The sequence below is a fragment of the Leuresthes tenuis genome, unplaced genomic scaffold (assembly GCF_036924035.1).
Source record: "Leuresthes tenuis unplaced genomic scaffold, fLeuTen1.0.hap1 SCAF_22, whole genome shotgun sequence".
NCBI lineage: Eukaryota > Metazoa > Chordata > Actinopteri > Atheriniformes > Atherinopsidae > Leuresthes > Leuresthes tenuis.
In genome coordinates, this window is record NW_027325376.1 from 16,105,976 (window position 1) to 16,127,411 (window position 21,436).

At 42.4% G+C, this 21,436-nt stretch overlaps 1 protein-coding gene across 2 annotated transcripts; it reads right to left on the reverse strand.

Annotated features, from left to right (window-relative positions):
- Nucleotides 1-87: 87 nt before the first annotated feature.
- LOC140281410 (adenylate cyclase type 4-like) lies at nucleotides 88-19,769 on the reverse strand. Of its 2 annotated transcripts, none has more exons than XM_072375830.1 (26): nucleotides 19,528-19,769; nucleotides 15,672-17,030; nucleotides 12,522-12,731; nucleotides 12,288-12,449; nucleotides 11,624-11,773; nucleotides 10,900-11,054; nucleotides 10,551-10,662; nucleotides 10,297-10,424; nucleotides 9,470-9,628; nucleotides 9,170-9,341; nucleotides 8,885-9,058; nucleotides 8,712-8,743; nucleotides 8,528-8,581; nucleotides 8,280-8,343; nucleotides 8,088-8,185; nucleotides 7,908-7,992; nucleotides 7,532-7,669; nucleotides 7,374-7,451; nucleotides 7,045-7,220; nucleotides 5,893-5,977; nucleotides 5,623-5,781; nucleotides 5,041-5,187; nucleotides 4,839-4,946; nucleotides 4,322-4,436; nucleotides 3,487-3,611; nucleotides 88-1,378 (listed from the first exon to the last, which is right to left on the reverse strand). In XM_072375830.1, the coding sequence occupies exons 2-26, from the start codon at nucleotides 16,626-16,628 to the stop codon at nucleotides 1,244-1,246; spliced, it is 3,978 nt and encodes a 1,325-aa protein (XP_072231931.1). In that variant the 5' UTR covers nucleotides 16,629-17,030; nucleotides 19,528-19,769; the 3' UTR covers nucleotides 88-1,243. The 2 variants fall into 2 exon arrangements, with proteins under 2 accessions (XP_072231931.1, XP_072231930.1); XM_072375829.1 differs by having other exon boundaries at nucleotides 5,893-5,980.
- Between the last annotated feature and the right edge of the window lie 1,667 nt (nucleotides 19,770-21,436).

Below are 21,436 nucleotides of genomic sequence, written 5' to 3' on the forward strand. Positions count from 1 at the left end.
CCACACGGGAAATTCCACCGTTTCTCATAGTTAATCATTCATGCACTTAGGAAACAGACGCAAACACAACGTACACACATCAGTGGATTATTTTTTTATTAGTTTATAAATAAAATAGAAAAATATTTCCCTATACTGAACTTACAGAAGTTCCTCTTCTTTTCACAGTTCTCATCGTCCATTACAGAAATACACAACAGTGGAGAATAAACATTGCACAAACAGTTGTAATAGAGAGGTTCCTTCAAAAACAATCAAATTAGAAAGTGCAATGTCAGATATTTAATCTTATAAGCTTTCATGGCAGGTGAGATGTGTTACTGTCAGTTTAAGCCATACTGTATAATGAAATTACACTTCACACCAACACTGTTGCAGTGAAAGTGTGATTTCTCCCATTTCCAGGTTGTTAAATTTGAAGCAGTTAAGGCTAAGTAAAACTACCCAGTATTTCACAGTAAAAAACACAAGTAACAGAGAAATGAGAAAAAATATAGATTTATAATCCCATCTTTTAACCCCCTCGAGGGTCATATTGTCACCCGTGCTTTTCTTACCGTGACAATTTAAAGGGTGTGGAGTGGAAAACATCCCTTTGCCCCATTTTATCACAACCTTTAAAGACAGGGAATGTTCTGTACCAGTGTTTCGCATGTAATGAAAATCTGAGCAATAACTTTAGTGAGTTTTAGGACTAATTAGTAGGTAAGGGTATACATTTGCTTTCTGGTGCCTTATTGTTTCCAAAGAAAACACGTAAACATTGTTTTTGTCACTGGACAATGATTAAGCCATGATAAGAGTACCAAAGAATGCATACGTTCTGTTATACGCTTACAGAGTGATACAGTACAGATAGATTAAGCAACATGGTTGGCAACTGAGTAGAAAGCTGTCTGCTTTCAGTTGCCAACTGTAGTCTTGTGTAATTCTTTCCCCAGTGGGTATTTTATTTAGTGTCTCATCCAAAAGGCAAAGGCAGCTTCAGAGATGTATGATTAATGAGTGTTGATCTTGACTGTTGCTGCTTATCCATTTCAGTTGACTCAACATAGGTGTCCGTGATGACTTGCAAGCTTGGTTGAACACGCAGCAGCACTCTACTTTTAGTCCTTGCCACTGACTGTTTCTCTCTGTGGGGAAACCAGAGTGAGTCATGTAGTGTGGGGTGAGTTTGTGACACACTGTTGCACCGGGGTCAACTTGCAACCCAGGCAGGTGTCGTCGGTTAAAATTAGATGGATTAGAACTGAGGAGAAGTTTGATCAGTGTTAACAAAGTAGGTGGTAAGCTCCCCTTTGCCCTTCACGTTGACGACTCCTCTGAGTGTGACGCTGTATCCTACACTCTGAACCATCTGGGCCGTCTCATCTGTCACCTGAGAGTACAGCAGAACAATGATAAATACGAGGCTTTTTTATGTCTGTGCAAGAACCTTTTATCTGCTGTGTTTCATTTTAAAAAAGACAACAAAAAAAGGTGATGAAATGTATCCCCGCACCAACTCATCTTTCCCTCCTTGGTGACTGGACCAGCTTCAGCATAAGCAGATGAAAACCAGCAGGAAAGAAATGTGATGTGGCAGCAGTTTATCAAACAGATGGAGAGTGAAACTGCCCAGTTAGGGAGAGTAACGAGCTTTGAGTGAAAAAGTGAAAAAAAACCTTTAAAATATAGTTATTTTGAAATATGTTTTAGGAAATATGAGATTTTTTTCTTTTATTTGAACTGACAATTAGGGATGTATTGATTGATGAGCCAGTTATCAGAAATGGACAATTGTTCATGGTGAAATAAAGGGGCTGCACATGTATCGGGAGGCTATAGAGCAACTACCGATGATATGATGATGGTGGTGGCAAATGAAAGCATGTCTTCTCATTCAACCCGGGCTGTAACTCATGCATCTAGCACAGCTACTCACTGGATCATCCACTGCCTCTGCTGGGCACTAGCGCAGAGAGGCTGGTATTAGCATTTATTGGCTGGCAGCCAGCATACTGAGGCTGACAATCTACTGCATCGTCTGCTGCTTCGGTTACTGGCGTGCTAAAGCTCGTCTTCTTAGGCACGGGTGGAAATGGCTGACGTTTGCAGACAGCTACTGTAAATGGGCGGACTTTTGAGCAACCTGCATTTATCAGAGTACAAGTAAAATTTGCTGCTGCTGAAAGTTTTACTTTAGAATCACATCTCACTAGATTTTAGGCAGCAGAAGGTGAAAAATTGTACATTTGGTGACTTATAAATGGGTTTTCCATCAGAAAGTAGAGTGGTCTTGTTTTGTAGAAAGTAACTTTACCGTCTGAGGCCTGATTAACTGGATATTTACATCAGTATTTCACCTTCTATTTCGATAAAACGGTTGTATGTATGACAGCTGTATTCTGTTTCTGGTGACACCTACTGACAGTAAAATACAACTGCAGCTTACATGCAGTCCGATGCATGACAACCTGGTATCTGTGCTTTAGAGAAAGCCAACTGGTGTTAGGTTTAAGTATACAACCGTATAATCAAGGCCAACGGCCAAGTACTGCATCTTTCTTAACCATCAAACGTGCTCTTGGCAGCCGTGTTTGATTAAATCAGGAGTATTCGGGAAAGTCATTGACTATCCTGCCAGAAACTGAGAATAAATAGAGGCTCTTTTAATGCTTTTGGCTTTTACAACGTACATGAGACGTACGCCACTTAATGAAAGAGGTGCGTTTGTTTATTTTACCGGGACACCTCGCTGAGAGAAAAACTTTCTTTTGCAAGAGAGACACAACAGCAATAGATGATCCAATGAGTAGCTGCTCAGGCCATTTGCCACCTCAGTCATCACCAGTGCCGGCTTATCATTGGTCAGATCAGCGGCTGATTTTTGACAAAGATAGAGAGCCTCTGCTGAGAGATGAAAAGTCTTATGTTCGGCCTTTTTACTGGAAATCAGCTGATTTTTCATTTTATTTTTCCCTTGTCTTCCCTAAGTTTAAACCCCATATGCATAACTCTGCAGAAATCTGCTTTTTTTCCCCCCTCCATCACTAAATGCACCATTCATCATTCAGACACACAATTCGCTTGATTTAATTCAAAAGAAATGCTGTCAACAACCTTTCCTCTGTATTCGGTCATTCGTGCGTCTCTGCTCATTTCCCCAAAGTACGAATGCCGCACTTAGTTTTGCATTTAACGTTTATTTTAAGAACAGCTGTTTGTCTTGTTCTCCAACTCACTTTCATATGGAAAGAGAAGTAAACAAATGTGGTGCATAAAGAGGGACATACTGTAATTAATTTTTTTTGGTCACAAATGGTTTTGCAAGCTGCTGCTGATAGTTCTTAGAAAGGAAATCGGATTAAAGAATCAGAAGGTTAGACATTCACAATCAGCCATGGAAATCGCTGTTGGTGCATCTCTCAACATAATAATGAGGCAAACAGTAAAAATTCAACATCTATGGTTCATTTCTGCACGTCTTCCGGCTGGATTTCTGACCTGAATCTTATCCAGCACTCCTGTGCTGTCCATCCTGCTGGCCACATTAACAGAGTTCCCCCAGATGTCATACTGAGGTTTATGGGCCCCGATGACTCCTGCGATCACTGGGCCATGATTTATTCCTGCAGGCAACACAGAAGAAGGTGTTTACATAGATGACGAATATCAAAAGCATTTGATAAAATCACCTCCAGGCACGTTTAATTGCAGATGTCCTCACTGTTGTTTAATCTTTGTTAGCGTAAAAAATGTTAGCCCAAATGTTCTACGTAAACCATTTGGAGGAATCATCAGCAACCAAAACTGACTGTGAGCTGGGTGGGGCTCTAGCATGTTAAAGGAGAGGCTGGCACAGTCAAGGTGGAGAAACAAGTTGTTGGTGTTTTCCCCTGGTTGTTAAAAGGGTTCTGTGGATGACTGATAGCATGTAATCACTTTCTGGAAGCCTTCGTGTCTTATCTGAAGATATTAAACAACAGCTTGTGTTTATTCCCAGTCAAAAATGTACCCATAAACAGCTAGTTTAGTTTATCAACTAAAATAGCTAAAAAGAGTAAAGCAAATCATTAATCTGAGGGACACAGCCATGAGCAGACACATGTGTCTGTTAAGTCAAAAGGTTCTTTGCTGTGGCGACAGTTTCTGGCTGACCGAGCCAAAGCCATGTAGAGCAGTATCCTCTGGGGGGAAAACATCTGGTTTTAAAGCACTAAACACAGGAAACGAGGAAAAACTCCAGCTGGAATTCGAAAACGCTTATAATCCAGCAAAAGTAGATTATGTAGAAGACAAAAGTTCAGATTTAATAAAGGTTGCTCTTGAGCAGACTCACCGATCCTGAGTTTGAAGCTGTTGAAAGAGTGTGTGTTGATTAGCTCCAGTTTGCCCATCAGAGCGATGGCAAACTCCACCATGGAGCGCACGTGGCTGTAGGACATGTCAACTTTCTGTAGGGGGAGCCAGAGATCCCATTAGTCAGTCAGATCATGAGTTAGACCAGTGGTTCCCAGACTTTCTCTGCTGGGCCCCAGCTGGGCCTCAGACTCCATCGCAGTTTATTTCACACATCGTAATTAATACTAAATGAAAGTAAACCGCCCCCCAGTTTGGGAACCACTGAGTTAGACAGAACACTCTTTTCTGATCATTTGATCTTTCAAATACTTTCTCTGCCCTTTAAAAACACATGAGAAAAAAAAAGTGTATTTTAAGATTAACAGGAATGTTACATGCACATATCTTCCTCTTTCTTACAGTAGCCAACTTCGGTTTAACTGGATGGAAATGGCAAGCAATTAGCGGAAAGCTTTTCAGATGGAGTGTCTGAGTAAGTGTTTGAGAGCGCAAACCTTTCTGTCATCTCCTGGAGGACGGTGTGTCAGCCCAGCAGCAGCCATGTAAGTGCTGCCTATTGTCTTAATCTTCACCACTGAGGAAAATTTGGGCTTTGAGAGAAGCTGTGCAAGAGAGACAGAGAAAGGGAGTCCGATTCAGAGACCTGCCGACTGACAGGAGTAACTTTTAACGGCATCTTTTTGTCCTTCCTTTTACCTCATCGAAGTCTGCTATGATTTCATTGAGGAAGCGCAAACACTCCAGGCCGTCCCTGTTGGCGCTGCTCTCGCTGTAAAACTCTTTGAACTGAGGCACTGACGCAAACATCACACACACGCAGTCGTATGACTGACTGTACAGGTCCTGAAACAGATGTGTAAAATAAAGATGTTCATTTCACTTCAAGTAAAACCTTTGCCAACATTCAATTATCTTTCTTATCAAAGAGACGGACATCCTTTAGCATAACTATTTCCAAGTTGTATGTGCGATCAGACATGTAAATACCACAAATATCAGTGAACTGTTTGATCTTAAAAACTAAAATACTAGAAGGCCAACTACAGCTCGATCATAATACTGTTACATTAATGCACTTGTTCTGCATGAAAGAGGTCATTTTATGCTTTTTGGACTTTTCCCTTCAGTGTGTTATTCCACTTTTTGAGCGTTAAAAGCTTTGTAAGACTTACTTCACACTAACTAATCACTAAAAGGCATTGATGAAAAATATAAAAAAACCTTTAAAAGCAGACTAATGAATAGTTATTGTGCATCTCTGCCTCTGCTTTTATTTACTTGATTGCGGACATCTTTTTCCATGAAGAAAGAGGCCACGTGAAGTGGCAGGACGTTCTGTAGGAGCAGCTTGTTGACATTCTCCATGGTTTCCATCTCCTCTCTTTCTGTCTGGAAACAACGCTCGAGCAGGAAATCTACACGGCAACCCAGCTCATCCTGAGAGAGAAAGGCGGAGCGAAACAGAGGCAGAGTTTAAATGTAGAACAGATCAAATGTGATCTCCCAGATTAGTCAAAGCTACAGAAAAAGAGATCTGTACACACACACCCGTCTGGCCAGTATGAGGCACACGATGTAAAAGATGACCAGCCAAATCCCGGACATGATTTGAGGGTCCTTCAGCACACCGGGCCTGCAGAGACACACATGCACAGTCTCAGTTGCTGAGCAGAGCACTAAACTGCTATTCCATGACATATTTCCTGAAACAAAAGTGTCTTGTATCTAAATGGCGCCTGTACCCCAAGGTGGGCCTCTGTTGAATAAATGATGGTGATCTGAAACCCCAGACAAGGATTCACAATCTGGACTCTGAGTTGCAGACAAAAGGCAGGAAACTCAACACCTTACGTGTACAAGAGAGGCTGTGTGATGACTGCAGAGAGCAGCGAAGCAAATGGAAAGTATGTGGACTGCTGATAAAGCTGTGAGTATATGTATTGACCCACGGTTGTGTCCCTTGTGACATCATGTCCATGAACACGGTGCCCAACAAACAGAATATAAGCAACAGTATCAAAACATGCTGAACCATAGAACCTTTAGTAATAAACTTCACACATTGATTGAATGAACTGAACATTTACAGGCTGCAAGAAAAGAAGGATTCAGTTATGTGCTGCCTGATGTGCATCAAAGCAAGGAGTTTGAGTTATTTAGATTCTTTGGCTACATTTCACACAGCATGCCAGGTTTTAAGCTGAGCTGCTATAGAATATACAGCAGGTTAACTTCTGATGTTGCAGAGATGATCGTAATTACTGATGAACTTTTCAGTCTCAGGAGGCAACAACAAGCTAAACAATTAGTTCAACGGAAAATCAATCAGCAGCTGTTCTCGCTAATGCTTTCAGTCATTAGTGAGTCATTAGAGGTTGTAGTTTCTTTGAGGCCTGGATTTGAGGCTTGTCTTTATCATACTTAACAGTAAACTGAATATTTTTGGGTTTTGCAAGACAAACGAGGAGGGATCATCACTTTGATAAATAGCATATCAGTACAGATGCAGATTACTGAAGTTGAAGCTCAATAAAACAACTGCAGCTTACAAAGAAAAACATTTTTGAGTATCAAAAACCCAAAATGAACCTAAACTCAAAAACGAAACATTAGAAAATGAAAGATTTGCCGCCGTTGACGTGTAATTTTCTAAAAAATAAAGACGACGGTAAACATCCAGGCGCATGCAGGGTTACTCACTTTGTGTCATTGTAAAGCAGAGAAACAAGGCAGTCGGACCTCTGAGCGTAAACATGAAGAAAGAGGGCCAGGTACACCACCACAGCCAGCGTGAGCAGCAGAGCCTTCACAGAGAAACATATCCTGATGAAGACGATCACTCCCAGCATGGCCAGCAGGCAGCAGTACAGGTAGTACTGGATATTTTCAAAGAGAGGCGGACGGGAGGGGAAAAAATGGGCCAACAGGTTAGGTGTGAAGTGATTGAGAGCAAGTTTAAAGCTGAAGACAAACAATCAAACAACAAACTGTTGTTATAGCCAGTATTTTGTGGCTAAAACAGCACTTACGGGCACAGTGTAGAGTCTGAGACCTTCGAGCTCTATCTTGTCTGTGACTAAGGTGCAGTTTTGTCCTGGGAGGAAGAACTGGAAGGAGGAGGAGCAACGTCATAAAACGATCCCATTTAAAACGTTCTTTTGAAAGCATTACAAACGTGGAAACCCACAAAGTTGAGGACGGCCATCAGCGAGGTGATGAGCACGCAGAGCATGACCACAAACAGCCGGAGCGCTGCGATGGTGGAGACGCCGCGGGAGATCCCTGATATCCACTGGACATTCAGCGGCATCTTGGAGCGCCACTTCTGAGAAAAACAAACAAACAAAAGTCAGTAACAATAAATAATAGCTCAATACCTCCAAACACAAAATGTTTTAAAAGATTACCGTTAATGGTTTGCCCAATCATACCATCAACCTTTATCATAAGCTTTAACAGCTAAGACTGTGTTTAGTATTCTATTGAGAGACATCTGATCTCATTTGTTGTCTCTAACTAAACCGTATACTGTTCCAACTTGTCCAGTTTATTGTTTTGTTTACCTCCAAGTATCCAGTGAAAGCGATTAACAGCAGCAGCACCATCACTGGGAAGGTCACACTGTAGGACACTGCCATCTCAAAGTTCCTGGAAGGATTGTCATTTTCACAGTGTTTCTCCTTCAGTTAGAAAAAGGAAAAAATTGCAGACGTTGCAAACGATGTCTGAAAAGCCCCACTTACTTTGCAGAGACAAGCATCTGGACGATGAAGAGAGTCACAAAGATCACGGCCAAGCAGCTCACCGAGTGGTGCAAACCCTTCACCTCTGAGAGGCGGAACTGGAAAACAAAAGCAGACGTTGTTGTAGCGAGTAGTTCCTGTTCATACTCACAAGCCTGCGAAAACATTACACACACTCCTGAGCGAACCTACCTGTCTCTCTAAGCTCAGGTCGTTAAAAATCAGAGTCAAACAGTTGAGTTTCTTGGCTCTCCTCCTAAACAAAAAAAAAAAAGAGACAAAAAAGCTGTAGAGGAGATCGGAAATAATCACGGACATACAATTGTGACAATAACTATAGCCACCGACGGAATATAAAATGCAACAGATCGTATTTACAAATGAGTGTTGACTACTGACGCTGAAGAAGCCCAGTGAAAATAAAAGGGAGACAAACTTACGCTGCAGTGTCCAGAGTGTCCAGAGAGCCTCTCACACTGTTATCAACAGGCAAACTAAAACAAAGCAAGAGCACATCAAAGAAAGACAAACTCACGCCACGACATACGACGGATTATTTTGTGCTACAGGCCGGGCAAAAAACTTTGATTGGACTTCTTCAAATGAGTCTTTTTGTAAACTTACCAGCCGGGATTGTCGTGAGAAGGTGGTCGACCCTGAATCAAACACATCCACATTGTCAGAATCAAAGCCTTCGTAATGTACCAGCAAGAGACCAGCGAAGGCCCAGAAATGGTGGGATACACAGCACAGTTTGATGCTCAGTTTGATGGAGAAACAGAAGCACAAATACTTACTGCAGACGGGTGCGGTCGCTTCATGACGTCTTTGGGGATGATTGACTTCTTGGGTCGCTTGGCCTCAGGGTTGCTGAGGTCTGCGAAAGGGTGGATGTTCTGCCAGGACTGGAGGTACTGAGACATCCGGACGGACGCCCGCTGCCTGCTCTCTCCTGTTTCGAGGCTGTTCCCCTGAAATTCCCCAGTGGAATTAATAATAATCCAGTACAGATAAAACGCTCTTCACATAAACCTATACACCATTTGAAATTCAAATGGGCTCACAGACATGGTGCCACTTACTGTTTTAAACAAAACAGTTTCCCTCTGGGAAACACTGTCCGACTTGTGAGGATCAATAACTAGGAATGTTTTCCTTCCTTTAAGAAGAGGATCCCGACTCCCCCCGTCCCCTTCCTCCACTTGGTATGCTCCATTCAAGTGTTGCAGTGTCTCCTCTGTGATGTGGACTCGCCTGTTTTAACATCATAACAACAGAAGTGGTTCAACTTGGATCCTTTTTACTGTCACCAAGTTTGATCAGTTTATTACGCGTCCATAAAAAAGGCAGATTTCTGTGGTCGGATGTGAAGTGTTTCTCACCCAGGAAGACCCCCAGACTCCAAGTGATTGGCTAATGTAACATCATGGGACCACACGTCGTACTGCCACTTTTGAAGGCCGATCACGCCGCAGAGCACGTTGCCCGTGTGAACGCCGACCCGCATGCTGATGTCAACCCCCGTCGCATCTCGCACTTTACTGCAAGACGAACAGAAAGTTCAAATCAGAACACCAGTGCTTTGCATTTTTTCCCCCCCGTCTTTTCTTTCTGGAACAACTGTCACGCTAATGCAACTGTTTGTATTGAGTTTGCTCCTAATATCTTTTACTTCAATATCTCCTAAATGCAATAAATTGTCAGTATCTCACACTTTCATTTCTTAAAAGTCGTCATTCAGAGTTCACTTACAGTCACAGAGCAGAGACAGAAAAGTTTAAAGTGCCAAAAAATAACAACACAGAAAAATAACAATTTCAATGTAAAGAGAGAAATATGATACAGTGACGTGGGTATTAAGGACGTACACATAAATTGTCTTTCTAATTCTTCGTATTGCATTTAGCATAAGTTTGTAGCCTCAGAAAGTCAGAAAATGACAACCAAGGAGCACAGTTAGTGCCCGTTTTTTTTTTTACTTAAACTTTTTACAAGGAGCTGAACGATTTCATCATTTCCCTTCAGGTCTATAGAACAGGGTCGTTTCGGCCAATCAGCAGGTTTCTGTTGTACATTCAATATGTCCTGAATAAAACACTCAATGAGGACGGGGTACAGTAACATCGGATTCAAATTACAATACTTCGAGAGTTACGAGGGAAAATGTGGGCCAAAACAGTCAAGCTTTGATAAATCCAGACAAACGGACCTGATGGCAGTGCACATATCCAGCCCCATCTGAACACAGTTGCTGGCGTGGGTGGAAATGGGGTCAGGCAGCCCAGACACACAATAGTAGCAGTCACCCAGGATCTTTATGCGAAGACACCCATTCTTCTACACATTGATCGAAACAGAGAGGAGAAAGGGAAGGGTTTCAGAGATTAGAGCTACAAAAAGCTGCTCTTTGTGAACAAATACCTTTGTTTTTTTCCCCCTTCAAGATAAATGCAGTATTTCTACCTTGGCGATGTCATCGAATCGGCCAAAAAGCTTGTTGAGCACAGCAACCAGCTCCTCTGGAGTACACGTACTTGCCAGCTTTGTGAAGCCCACAATATCTGCATATAGGATGCTACAGAAACCCACACAGGCAGACACAACTGTTACACACGTGTTCATATGACAACGGCTTGATTCCGACAGAATGAATACAGAAAATCTAAGACAAATAAAAACTTATTCTGAAGTTTGGGAATAATTAGGACAAGACAATAACGATTCATACCCCAAAACGCAACTTTTCATAACAAAGAGACAAAACCATGACAAACTGCCCACATCTGCCAGCATACACCTGTGTGATCATCACCTGACGTCTTTATGTTGGCGTATGTAAAGGCTGTGAAAGTTGTGGAAGTTGGATTCATTCTCCTTCTCACTCTTGGGCTTGGACAGCCGCTTTATCACCTCTGTTTTAAGCTCCACGGCGATGTAGCGTGGCAACACCGAGAGGAGGAGCCGTTCCTGTTGCCGAGGAAACGCATGGGGATTGGGGGGGTGGGGGGGGTGGTGAGAGGAGAGGAGAAGGTGGGTGATAAGTTTGCGAGATCCTGTGCAGTGAGTCATTGGATTTCTATCCTACATCTGTGACAATCTGTTCACAGTGCCTGTAAAAGACACAGGTGGCCTCCTTGAAGCGATGCCATGTTTACTCAGTGGATCATGTTTCATCTCTGTTTACTTGCTATGAATGGTCTCCATTTGGGTTTGCCCAATCTATTGCTGCTGAACCTTCAGACAAGTGAATGATTAATCTATTGACCTAATCGCAAGAAAAGCATACAAGTACCAAGCCATGGCAGTCCATGTAAATGTGCCATTACACGTAACGATTTTGAATGAAACAAGCAGCCACGTGGAAACCCAGAGAAGTGGATTTATAAATATCCACCTCTGCTGAACTGTACAAAGCCGCTCAAATAACTTCATCTGAAAAGAGTGAGTGAATGTGATCATATGTGAGGTGCAAACAGAATGAACACAGAAAATGTGGAATGTATTTACGTAGCAGACACTCAAGATGGAATATCAACCTGCTGGTATTTTTTGATGTCCTTCCGGGAACGTATGACGCTGAACTCTTCTCTCTTCTGATTGCATATCCTGACATCGTGATCGGTCATCCACAGGTGAAAAACCCCGATGCAGTTCACGCACACGAACAGCACAGCGTTCGCCACCAGCTGAGAAGGCAGCGAGAGAACAGCGGGTCATTTACACTTTCCTCACTGAATTTAGTTTGAAAAGCAAAGTAGTTTGCTACAGCGTACATGCAAAACAGTGAGCAGGAAGAGTCTCATTTGCATTAGTGGACACTGAGGTACGTTATGAGGTACGTTTCATGCACGGCCACGTTTAGGGCCTCGTTGTAAAACAGTAACTAGTGTTTCTGATCGTTTATATGTTGTCCTGCTTTTCCTCCCACACAACACAAAATACCACTGTGCAGGCTGACTCAAACTTCGTGTAACATTTGAATTCAAGTTGTCACGTATGCAAAAAGGTTCAAAACTCCCTAGATGGTCAGATTATTTGCAAATTTCTGCCCTCATTTACTTATGACGCTTTGTAACCTGCACATTTGTGCCAAATTTAACCCCTAACGTCTGCAACTGCAACTAATGTTTATGGCAAGGGTCCTCTTATCATTAAAAAGAAAACTTGTACCGTTTGAAATCAAATGCTCGAGCCTTTTACCTGAACAGCCAGGTCTGGTGTCTCAGGGCTGGTGACGGACACATATGTGCTGATGATGATGATGTGTGAAACACTGGTTCCTATCCCAACCATGAGGGCCCAGGCCAGAGAGAGGGGCAGCACAGTGTACACACTCACAGAGAGGAAGAGGAAAAATGCTACCTGAGAAGGTAAGAAAAGAAGTAAGAAAAGGTTCATCTTCTGCATACAAAACTCTTTCTGCTGCCTCCTCACCTGCTCCCACGCTGTCACCGGTCCTCCTGTGAAGATGAAGACTATGGCAGTGATGTACAACGTGCCCCAGACGAAGAGGGCCAGTGCCCCCCTGCAGCGTCTCAACGAGGCGAGCCAGGGCAGGCAGATGAGCAGGATGGCGCTCAGACAGAGAACCACACAGACCACGGACAGAGCGCCCACATGGTCATCGAGGTTCTGTGAAGTGAACTGCAGAAGTGAAAATGAGCGCTTTCTTGAAGGTTTAACAAAAAAAATAAAAAGCAAATCATGTGTTCCCTGATAAAGTGGGGAAGTGAGTGAGCCTGCAAACGTTTAATCAAAAGGCTGTGTGGTAAAACTTCAGTGAAGAGAGGCTTTTTTCATTTTTACTATGTGTAGTCAACTGTTAGATTTGCTTAATAGATTCTTAGTTGATCAACAGTGAAGCACACATAGGTAATCTAGGCTGTTGTGAACATTTATACATACACTATATTGCCAAAAGTATTCACTCCCCCATCCAAATAATTCCAATCCCTTCCATGGCCACAGGTGTATAAAGTCAAGCACCTCGGCATGCAGACTGCTTCTACAAACATTTGTGAATGAATGGGTCGTTCTCAGGAGCTCAGTGAGTTCCAGTGTGGTACCGTGATAGGATGCTGTGATCTGGAGTGACGAATCACGCTTCTCCATCTGGAAATCTGATGGATGAGTCTGGGTTTGGCAGTTGCCAGGAGAACGGTACTTGTCTGACTGCATTGTGCCAAGTGTAAAGTTTGGTGGAGGGGGGATTATGGTGTGGGGTTGTTGAGCTTGGCCCCTTAGTTCCAGTGAAAGGAACTCTGAATGCTTCAGAATACCAAGAGATTTTGGACAATTTCATGCTCCCAACTCTATGGAAACAGTTTGGGGATGGCCTCTTCCTGTTCCAACATGACTGAGCACCAGTGCACAAAGCAAGGTCCACAAAGACATGGATGAGCCAGTTTGGTGTGGAAGAACTCGACTGGCCTGCACAGAGTCCTGACCTCAACCCGACAGAACACCTTTGGGATGAATTAGAGCAGAGACTGCGAGCCAGGCCTTCTTGTTCAGCATCAGTGTCTGACCTCACAAATGTGCCTCTGGAAGAATGGTCAAAAATTCCCATAAACACACTCCTAAACCTTATGGAAAGCTTGCCCAGAAGAGCTGAAGCTGTTATAGCTGCAAAGGGTGGGCCGATGCCATATTAAACCCTATGGATTAAGAATGGGATGTCACTTAAGTTCATGTGTGTGAAGGCAGATGAGCGAATGCTTTAGGCGATATAGCGTACGTGACAGCGCATCTTCAAAGTAATACAGAATAATGGTGACAGTGAGAACATAGCGATTACATACTGACATAATGATATGACATTATCAGTGGTGCAATGCATGTGACACTTCACCTTTCTGGTTAATGTTTGTGGAAAGCAGTTTGAGGTGTAACCACTGTTTTACAAACCAAACCAACCACTGCTGTCGACATCTGGGAAGGTGCGATGTGTAGCCAATATTCTGTGGAGGTGTTAGTCATTCTACAGCAATGGTGTATGATGCAGTCATGTGTGGAAAAAAAACGCACCCTCTTTCAGTCCTGAGGTTAAAAATAAACCAACACAAAATCAAAAAAAAATCGTCTAACCCTTAAAAGGTCTTAAATGAGACAAATGAGGTCTCGCTTGAACAACACTTGTCATAACATGCTTTGTTCATTCAAAATAAACTAAGCCCAAATGCAAGTGTGTCAGAAAGTAGGCGCATCCCACAATTCATTAACTTGTAGAACCACTTTTAGCAGCATTAACTTGTCACGGTAACAGAGTCATCGTTTTCTGTATCAGCCTCAGAAATGTTGGCCCACTCTTCTTTATAACTTTGCTTCAGTTCACTGAGGTTTGCCGGGATTTATCAACATAAAGCTCTCTTTAAGTTCCACTGCAGCATTTCAGTCAGGTTGAGGGCTGTGCTATCACTGGACCACTGCCAAATCTTTATTCTTTTCTTTGTCAGCCATTTTGTTGTAGATTTGCTGCTGTGTTTGGGACCAACGTCCATCCAGTTTTAGGTCGAGTCACATTTTATTTGTAGAGCACATTTCATGTACAAGAAATAAAAGCTGCTTTGTTGCAGCGGGAAGCGGAAGAAGCATTCAAAATATGTAAAAGAACTAGAAAACCCTGATACACAGAGTTGTGACTGCAAGGTGCCCAGGTCCTGTGGCTGCAAAACAAGCCCACATCATCAGCCCTCCACCACCGTGCTTGACAGCTGGTATGAGGTGTTTGTGTTTTCTCTGAACGTGCTGCTGTGCATTATGACCAAACATCTCCACTTTTCAAAGAGGTGCTCACACTTACTGACGATCACTTAATCAAATGCATTTGATTAGCAGAAGCTGGCAGCTACTTAACTTCTTTCTTTCGGCTTTTTGACACACTGCTCATTCATTTTGGCTGAATCTATTTTTCTTTTTTTTTGTTTCTGTTAAATCAATAATGTCACAATGAACTATGTTGTTTGTTGTTGCTCATCTGAGGTTCTAATGACCTCATTCTGAAGCCAGATGATTTTCTTTTATCATGATAATCTGGTACATTAAACCTTACACCTGAACGAGGGGTGTACTTTCTTTTTGACATGAATTTAAACTAAATAAGCACATGCATATCCTCATAGAACATTTTTCTTTCAAATGCTTTTGTCTTCATTGCGTTTTCACATATCCTAGACACAGGTTTTCACAGTTCAGTTAACTCCAATTTAAAACGTGTCAAAACTGATAATGTGGGGGCCCAAAACTCTCTTTCACCGGCACACCTCATGCACTGTGCTCATGTGCTCCGCTGTTTAGTGGGAATGTGGAGTCACATAGACAAGAATGTTGCAGTGCTTTTGCAGAACAGGTTTAACGCTCCACTTTGTTGGAGGTGGCTGTGAGACTTGCCTCGGCATCGTGCCATTGAACGTGCTGATTTGCTCCTCATTGGGGAAAACCAGATGTGTTAAGAAGATAAGCTTGGGCTTGCTGATGTTCAGGATTTCTTCGTTTCTATTCACTAATTTATGCCAAAAAGAAATACGAGGCGGGCAAATGTAAAGTTTGAAAACGTTGTGTCTGCACTTGTAAGCTCTCACTCACCCTTCCGGTGGTGGGAATGACAATGATGATGACCACGCAGAAGAGCAACGACAGCACAAGTCCAGACAGCATGGCCGGAGTCTCTTCGACACACCGCAGAAAAGCCCTGTTGAAGGCTTGATAGCAGCAACACACCCCCTCTTTCACACTCCGCCCGGATCGGGTGCTTCGCCCGTCATCGTCTCCGTCTTCCTCATCCAACCTGACATCAATGCTGTCTCTGCTTTGGTTGACTTGAAATGAAACGTCGGATAAGGCAGCTGAACTGACTGAGCTCTTCGTGTCTGGTTGAACGGTCAAGTCTGCCTTGGAATTGTCGACGTCACCATTCGGTGTAATTTGGATGGCTTTGACTGACTTCGAAGTGTCCATACTGTTTTCAGACAGGTTTACCGGAGAGATGGGGTTCGTCTTCTCAAAAGACTTTTCATCGAGCTCCAATAACTCCTCATCACAGCAATCAGTGCTGAAACTAGTGCACGCATAACCGGGGCTGGACTTTGTGCTGCTGTAGTCTGAATCAGTCCAGCTGTTGTTTTGCAGTGAAGTCCTGCCCTCATTTTGTAGCTTATCACAGGATGAGCTGGCTTCATTATATTCAGTATTCGGTAGGGTCAATCCTGATCCCCTCAACAAAGAATTGGTCTTAAGAGGTTCAGGTGCGTGTGCTGTTTTCACCACACCCACCTCCACTGAAATCTGGGATTCGCTGAGGTCTGACTGGCTCTCTCCAGGAAGATCCATTGTGCTATCATTTCCTTGAGAAGTGCTAATGTCACTGCAGTGTTCGGGGTCTTTTAAGTTGTCTGTTGTGTGATTGAAGTCATCAAGCTGCAGGATGTCACCTTTGCCCTTTCCGTCACTGGGGATGACGACAATGTCCGGCACTAAAGAAACATGTGGTGGCTCTTCTCCAGGCGTACGCTTGTCCTGCAGATCTCGGCCCTCGCCTGGCATGGTGATCTGAGCGTGTGGGAAGACTTTTAGTCTATCAAGCTGTCACGCCACTTTCTCTGGCTGTCTGTCAGCTTGTCTCTGTGATAAATGCACACCAGAGGAGTGTTTACAACGTTATCTCCTTAGATAAAGGCAAAAAAGACTGTCTGTGTGCCGGGTTAAATAAATCAAAACTCGGAAAATCTGCTTATTTGGAGAATGTTCCAGAGAGAGTCCAGCTCCTCTGATCTGAGCACCGAGACAAAGCTAAAGATGACGATTACAATGCTAAAGGTGGTAATAAATGTTTTGACTGAGCTCACGATGATCTGTTAAGGTCCAAATGATCGATAAGGAATCTTTAACTCCAGCGGGATCTCATCAGACGAGCGCTGAGCCATGCCTGAGGTGAGAAGAGACTTCCTGCCAAAAAAAGAAAGGAGAAAATAAATAAATAAAGGTTGGAACACTATCAGCACAGAGAAAAGAGTTGAAGTCAGAGTTTTAGCTTTGAGAGAGCTGTCTCTAAATGAAATGTGCAACAATAAGAGTGCACAGCTTGTACCTGCCCTTGATTTAATATCCTTTTAATGACAGCTTCTAGCCGTTTCCCCATTATGCAAAAACTTGTTAGTCAAGCTGCAGGCTCTTCCCCAGTAACACAAAACACATACTGTACAGTGCTCAGGTGTGTTCTGGAATGAAAGTGACTCACCCTGCATACATGAAAAGCTTTTTTTTCTCTTCCCCATTCAATACATACAGTCACGGGAGAAAGAAGGCATACCCGCTTTCGAGTTTCAGGTTATATTCATCAGGACATCGTATAAAATAATCCGGTTCTTAGATGAACAACAACACATGACATATTATACCACGTTTAACAAAAACTACGCCAGAATGCTAACTGAGTCTGAGTAACTATCTCTTTAAGCAGATTCCTTTGGACGGTCTGAGTTTCAGGTGAATATGCTGAGAGGTCCAAACCTGGGAAGATTGTCCCTAATGTTTCCACATGTGAATAATCTTTCTCATTGTAGTATTTCGGAGATCCAAGTTGTTTAGAAATGACCTGACGACCACTCCCACACTGATGGGCAGCAACAATAGCTTCTCTAAGGTCATTGCTGATGTCTTTCCTCCACGACATAGTGCCAACACACACCTAAAAGCTCCAGACTTTGATAGAGGTGCTCGCACTTGCTGATGATCAGTTGATCAAGTGCGTTTTATAAGCAGCATCTGGCTCTGAATAGTGGTGGCAGTGAGGGTGTACTTCATTTTTAACATGCAACTTCTGCATTTTGGTTTAGTTTTTATTCAACCAAGAAGGACATTGTATAATATGTCATGCGTTACTGTTCTTTTGAGGCGGTCTTACTGTATTTTAAGACCTGGAAAAGAACCTGATCAGTTGTTGTTATGACCTGAGACATAAAACCTCAAAACTGAAAAGAGGGTGTTCTTTAACTTTGTCCCAAACCCAACCGCCTCTGTACCCAAACCAGGGAGCAAAATCTCACAGCGGCCGTCCTCACACCTTTTCTGCTCCAGAAACATCCCTTAAACATCCCTTAATCTGCCTCGCTTGTCGCAAATATGCCTCTGATCTAACATTAACTGTTGCAGAAGGATTATGAAGTCAATCTGAATCATGCCTTTCACCTCAACCCTGATGCTGTACCATTTTATATCAACTGACAATCAACGCACTGGTCAGCTTCATGCAGGGGCACTGCAACTGTTGCAGGGAAACACGCTTCTATTGTGGTTATTTTAGTGAACTGCTGTTTTGCTGGTAACCTTTTCCCCTTTTTCTTTCTGGTTTCATTACACTGTTCTGCTTGTCGAAAAAGGGTTTTTCCAACACTGCCTCTAATAAAACCCAGTCCAGTAAAGCTGTCCCCATTGCAATGAATGACAAGGGAAGATAAGACATCAGTAAAAAGTAGTAGCTGCTGAGACATTAGTAGCTTTTAGATAGCAAGAAATAATTACCAAAAAAAAAACACGAGAGACACTAATGAACCCGAATGTGACAACGTTACCTCAAAGAGACACAGAACAGTTACAAAGACATGCTAAATTACTGAAATCTGACACAAAATGATCATCATTAAATGCCAGCTGACACAAAGAGATACAAAATGATCAAAGGAGAAATGGAACAAACAGGAAGAGATGCTACAAAGTCAAAAGTCGAGCGCAAATAACCCACAAAATTCCACAAATGTGGTTCTTTCATATGTTTTTAAGTCTGGCTTGAGGCCCATCATCCACCAGCGGTCTGACAATACATAAAATCTCTGAATATCTCAACGGCTTCGTCACCGAAAACAAACAAAAGTAGTAACAGACACATTAACTAGGTGGAACGAGAAAATGTAGGCCCGTTGTTTTCGCTTAATTTCACGGTTTTTCACACGAAGCTCGAGCGCTCAGGGTTGCCTAAACTTAAAAATATATTAAACAGAGAGATGTCTGCCTGTCAAACACTGTCATGTTCATTTCTAAAGTGGACGAATATGGACACTGACAGCTGTGTAGGTCAAGTTTATCACTATTCATTGGAAGCGATCTAAAAATCAAAACCAGCTGGCGTATTTGAGGATTACGAGAAGCCATAGGATAATTCCGTGGATGGCTAAACATAGAGGCGTGAAATCTCTCGTGAATAACGCAAAATAACATATGAGCAAGTGTTGGTCGCATTAAAGAAAAAAAGTTTGTCTTACTCTGACGGGCAGAACAAGTCGCTGACTAAGTTCAAGGGGATAAAGGAGCCAATTTAACTGTACGAAGAAGCAGAAAGAAGTTTAACTGTAACAAAGCAGAAGAAAAACACTTGTTGGTCTTCGAAAGCTCTAGTAAATCAAGCTGAAATAAATAATTGCGTTACAAATACAGATGACATCCTTACCTCATTGTTCATTAATGTTATCGTCGGTCTTTCTGTCGCTTTAATAAGTTCGCTCTCTGACGGGATAAGGTTCAAATTCCCTCCGCTTCCTCCTTTATCCTTTTATCAAAAACAGACAGGTTCACCCTTAAAAGGCGAGCGAAAAGCTACAATATCCGTGAATAAAAAAAACAAAGCCTCTCTTTCTTTGAAAAAAACATAACAGACGTTAGAAAAGTCCGCGTCTTGTTCGGCGCGCGAGCAGCTTGAGTGAGATTCGGCTCGGGGCTCGAGGCAGGTGTGTGAGAGCGTGGGCGTGCGCGCGCGGATAAGAGCAGGAGCGCTCTGGTCCAGCAGCAACGCAAACAGGAGGAAGGTAAACAGAGAGGCAGAGAGATGGAGAGGGAGGACGGTCAAAGGTCAAACTGAGGCTGCCTCTTCAGAGGGAGAATGAACGCTGTCAGCACTTAGTGATGTTCTGAAGCTATTTTGTTTCAATCTTTTTGAATGTATATGGGTAATACTGTCAACGAATTCATTTGATGTCACCATTACACAAGTACACAGGAGGAGTTATGTTTTTAAAATGTGTTAACATACTTTTATTTTTTATTTTGAATATATAGCATCTGTATAAGAAATATGTAAAGTCGATCAGTTGACTTTTACTAGTACTATCAGATAATAAAGTATTGAAGAACCTTATATATTGTTAAAGTCAGACAAAAAGGAATTATCAGTAGGAGTCATACAATACTTTTGCAAGTAAGTCATCAAAGAGATGCATGGAAGTCTGACAGACATTTGAATGTCTACATTTAAGTACATGCCCAAAGAATACATCGAGAAGTGCAAAGACTAGACAAAAATACAGCAAAGTTGAGCTGAAAATGTAACGGACGAGATAAAATCAGTGCACATGTGAAGGACAAAAATAGTGGGAAGATTAAATAAAAGCAGTGCAAATGTTTGGCAAGTCTGGAGATGCAAACACTGAATAAAAACAGATGCGAGGACAAGGCAAATAAGGTGCAAAGGTAAGATAAGACCAAAAGAGCAACACGTAGCAGGGCTACTTATTGTAAGGAGGCTGATGTGTGAATGCTGCAATAGTTCATTCAAGAAACGAATGCTTGCATTTACAGCGTTGATTTCACCTCCAAGGTATGACGTTGACTGATGCATTTTCTTTGAGTCAGGGGCAGTCTCCATGCAAGTTTACCGTCATTCTCTTGACAATAATTTATTACTTAGTATGTCACATGACTTTATTTGTTTATTAATAATTCCCGATGTTGCCAATAAAAGAATTTTATGACATAAGCAAACACACACGTTAATAGCGCTGTATGGGTGGTGCAGCTGCTGCTTTTTTTTTTTACAGTCTATAAGGAGCTAAGATCTGGCAGGCAGTCATCAAGTATTCCTAATATCTATAATACTAGATTATATATACACTGTTAACTCTTTCCCACAGAAGAGGTTAATCAGTCTACCTGCGTCCTCCTGTGCCGTGCATTTACAAGTACAAAGGCAGATTTGAACAAAGAGAGTGATCTCGATATGACCCCAACAGACAATACTTTTACGTTGCTACCTACTCACACAGAGCAGGATTTCAATGCATCAAAAGCAACTAACTGAACATTCAAGTGAAAAACTTACCATATAAAAGGGTAACGTACCTTGCAAAGTCAATGTATACAAGACTGAACTGACGTGACCCTGAAGAACTGCAAGTCTGGGTATTGAAAAGGTCATTATGTGACTAAAAGAGCATAAAGACACTGACTTTGTGGCCTGAAAAGAGAAATGAAAACCTTATAGGGTGCTTTCGTTGTCATTCGGGTTTTAATGCATTTGCTGTACTTCTCCATCACTGTACAACAAGCAGAGTGCAGATGGGCTAAAAGAGACCTACAGTCACCAC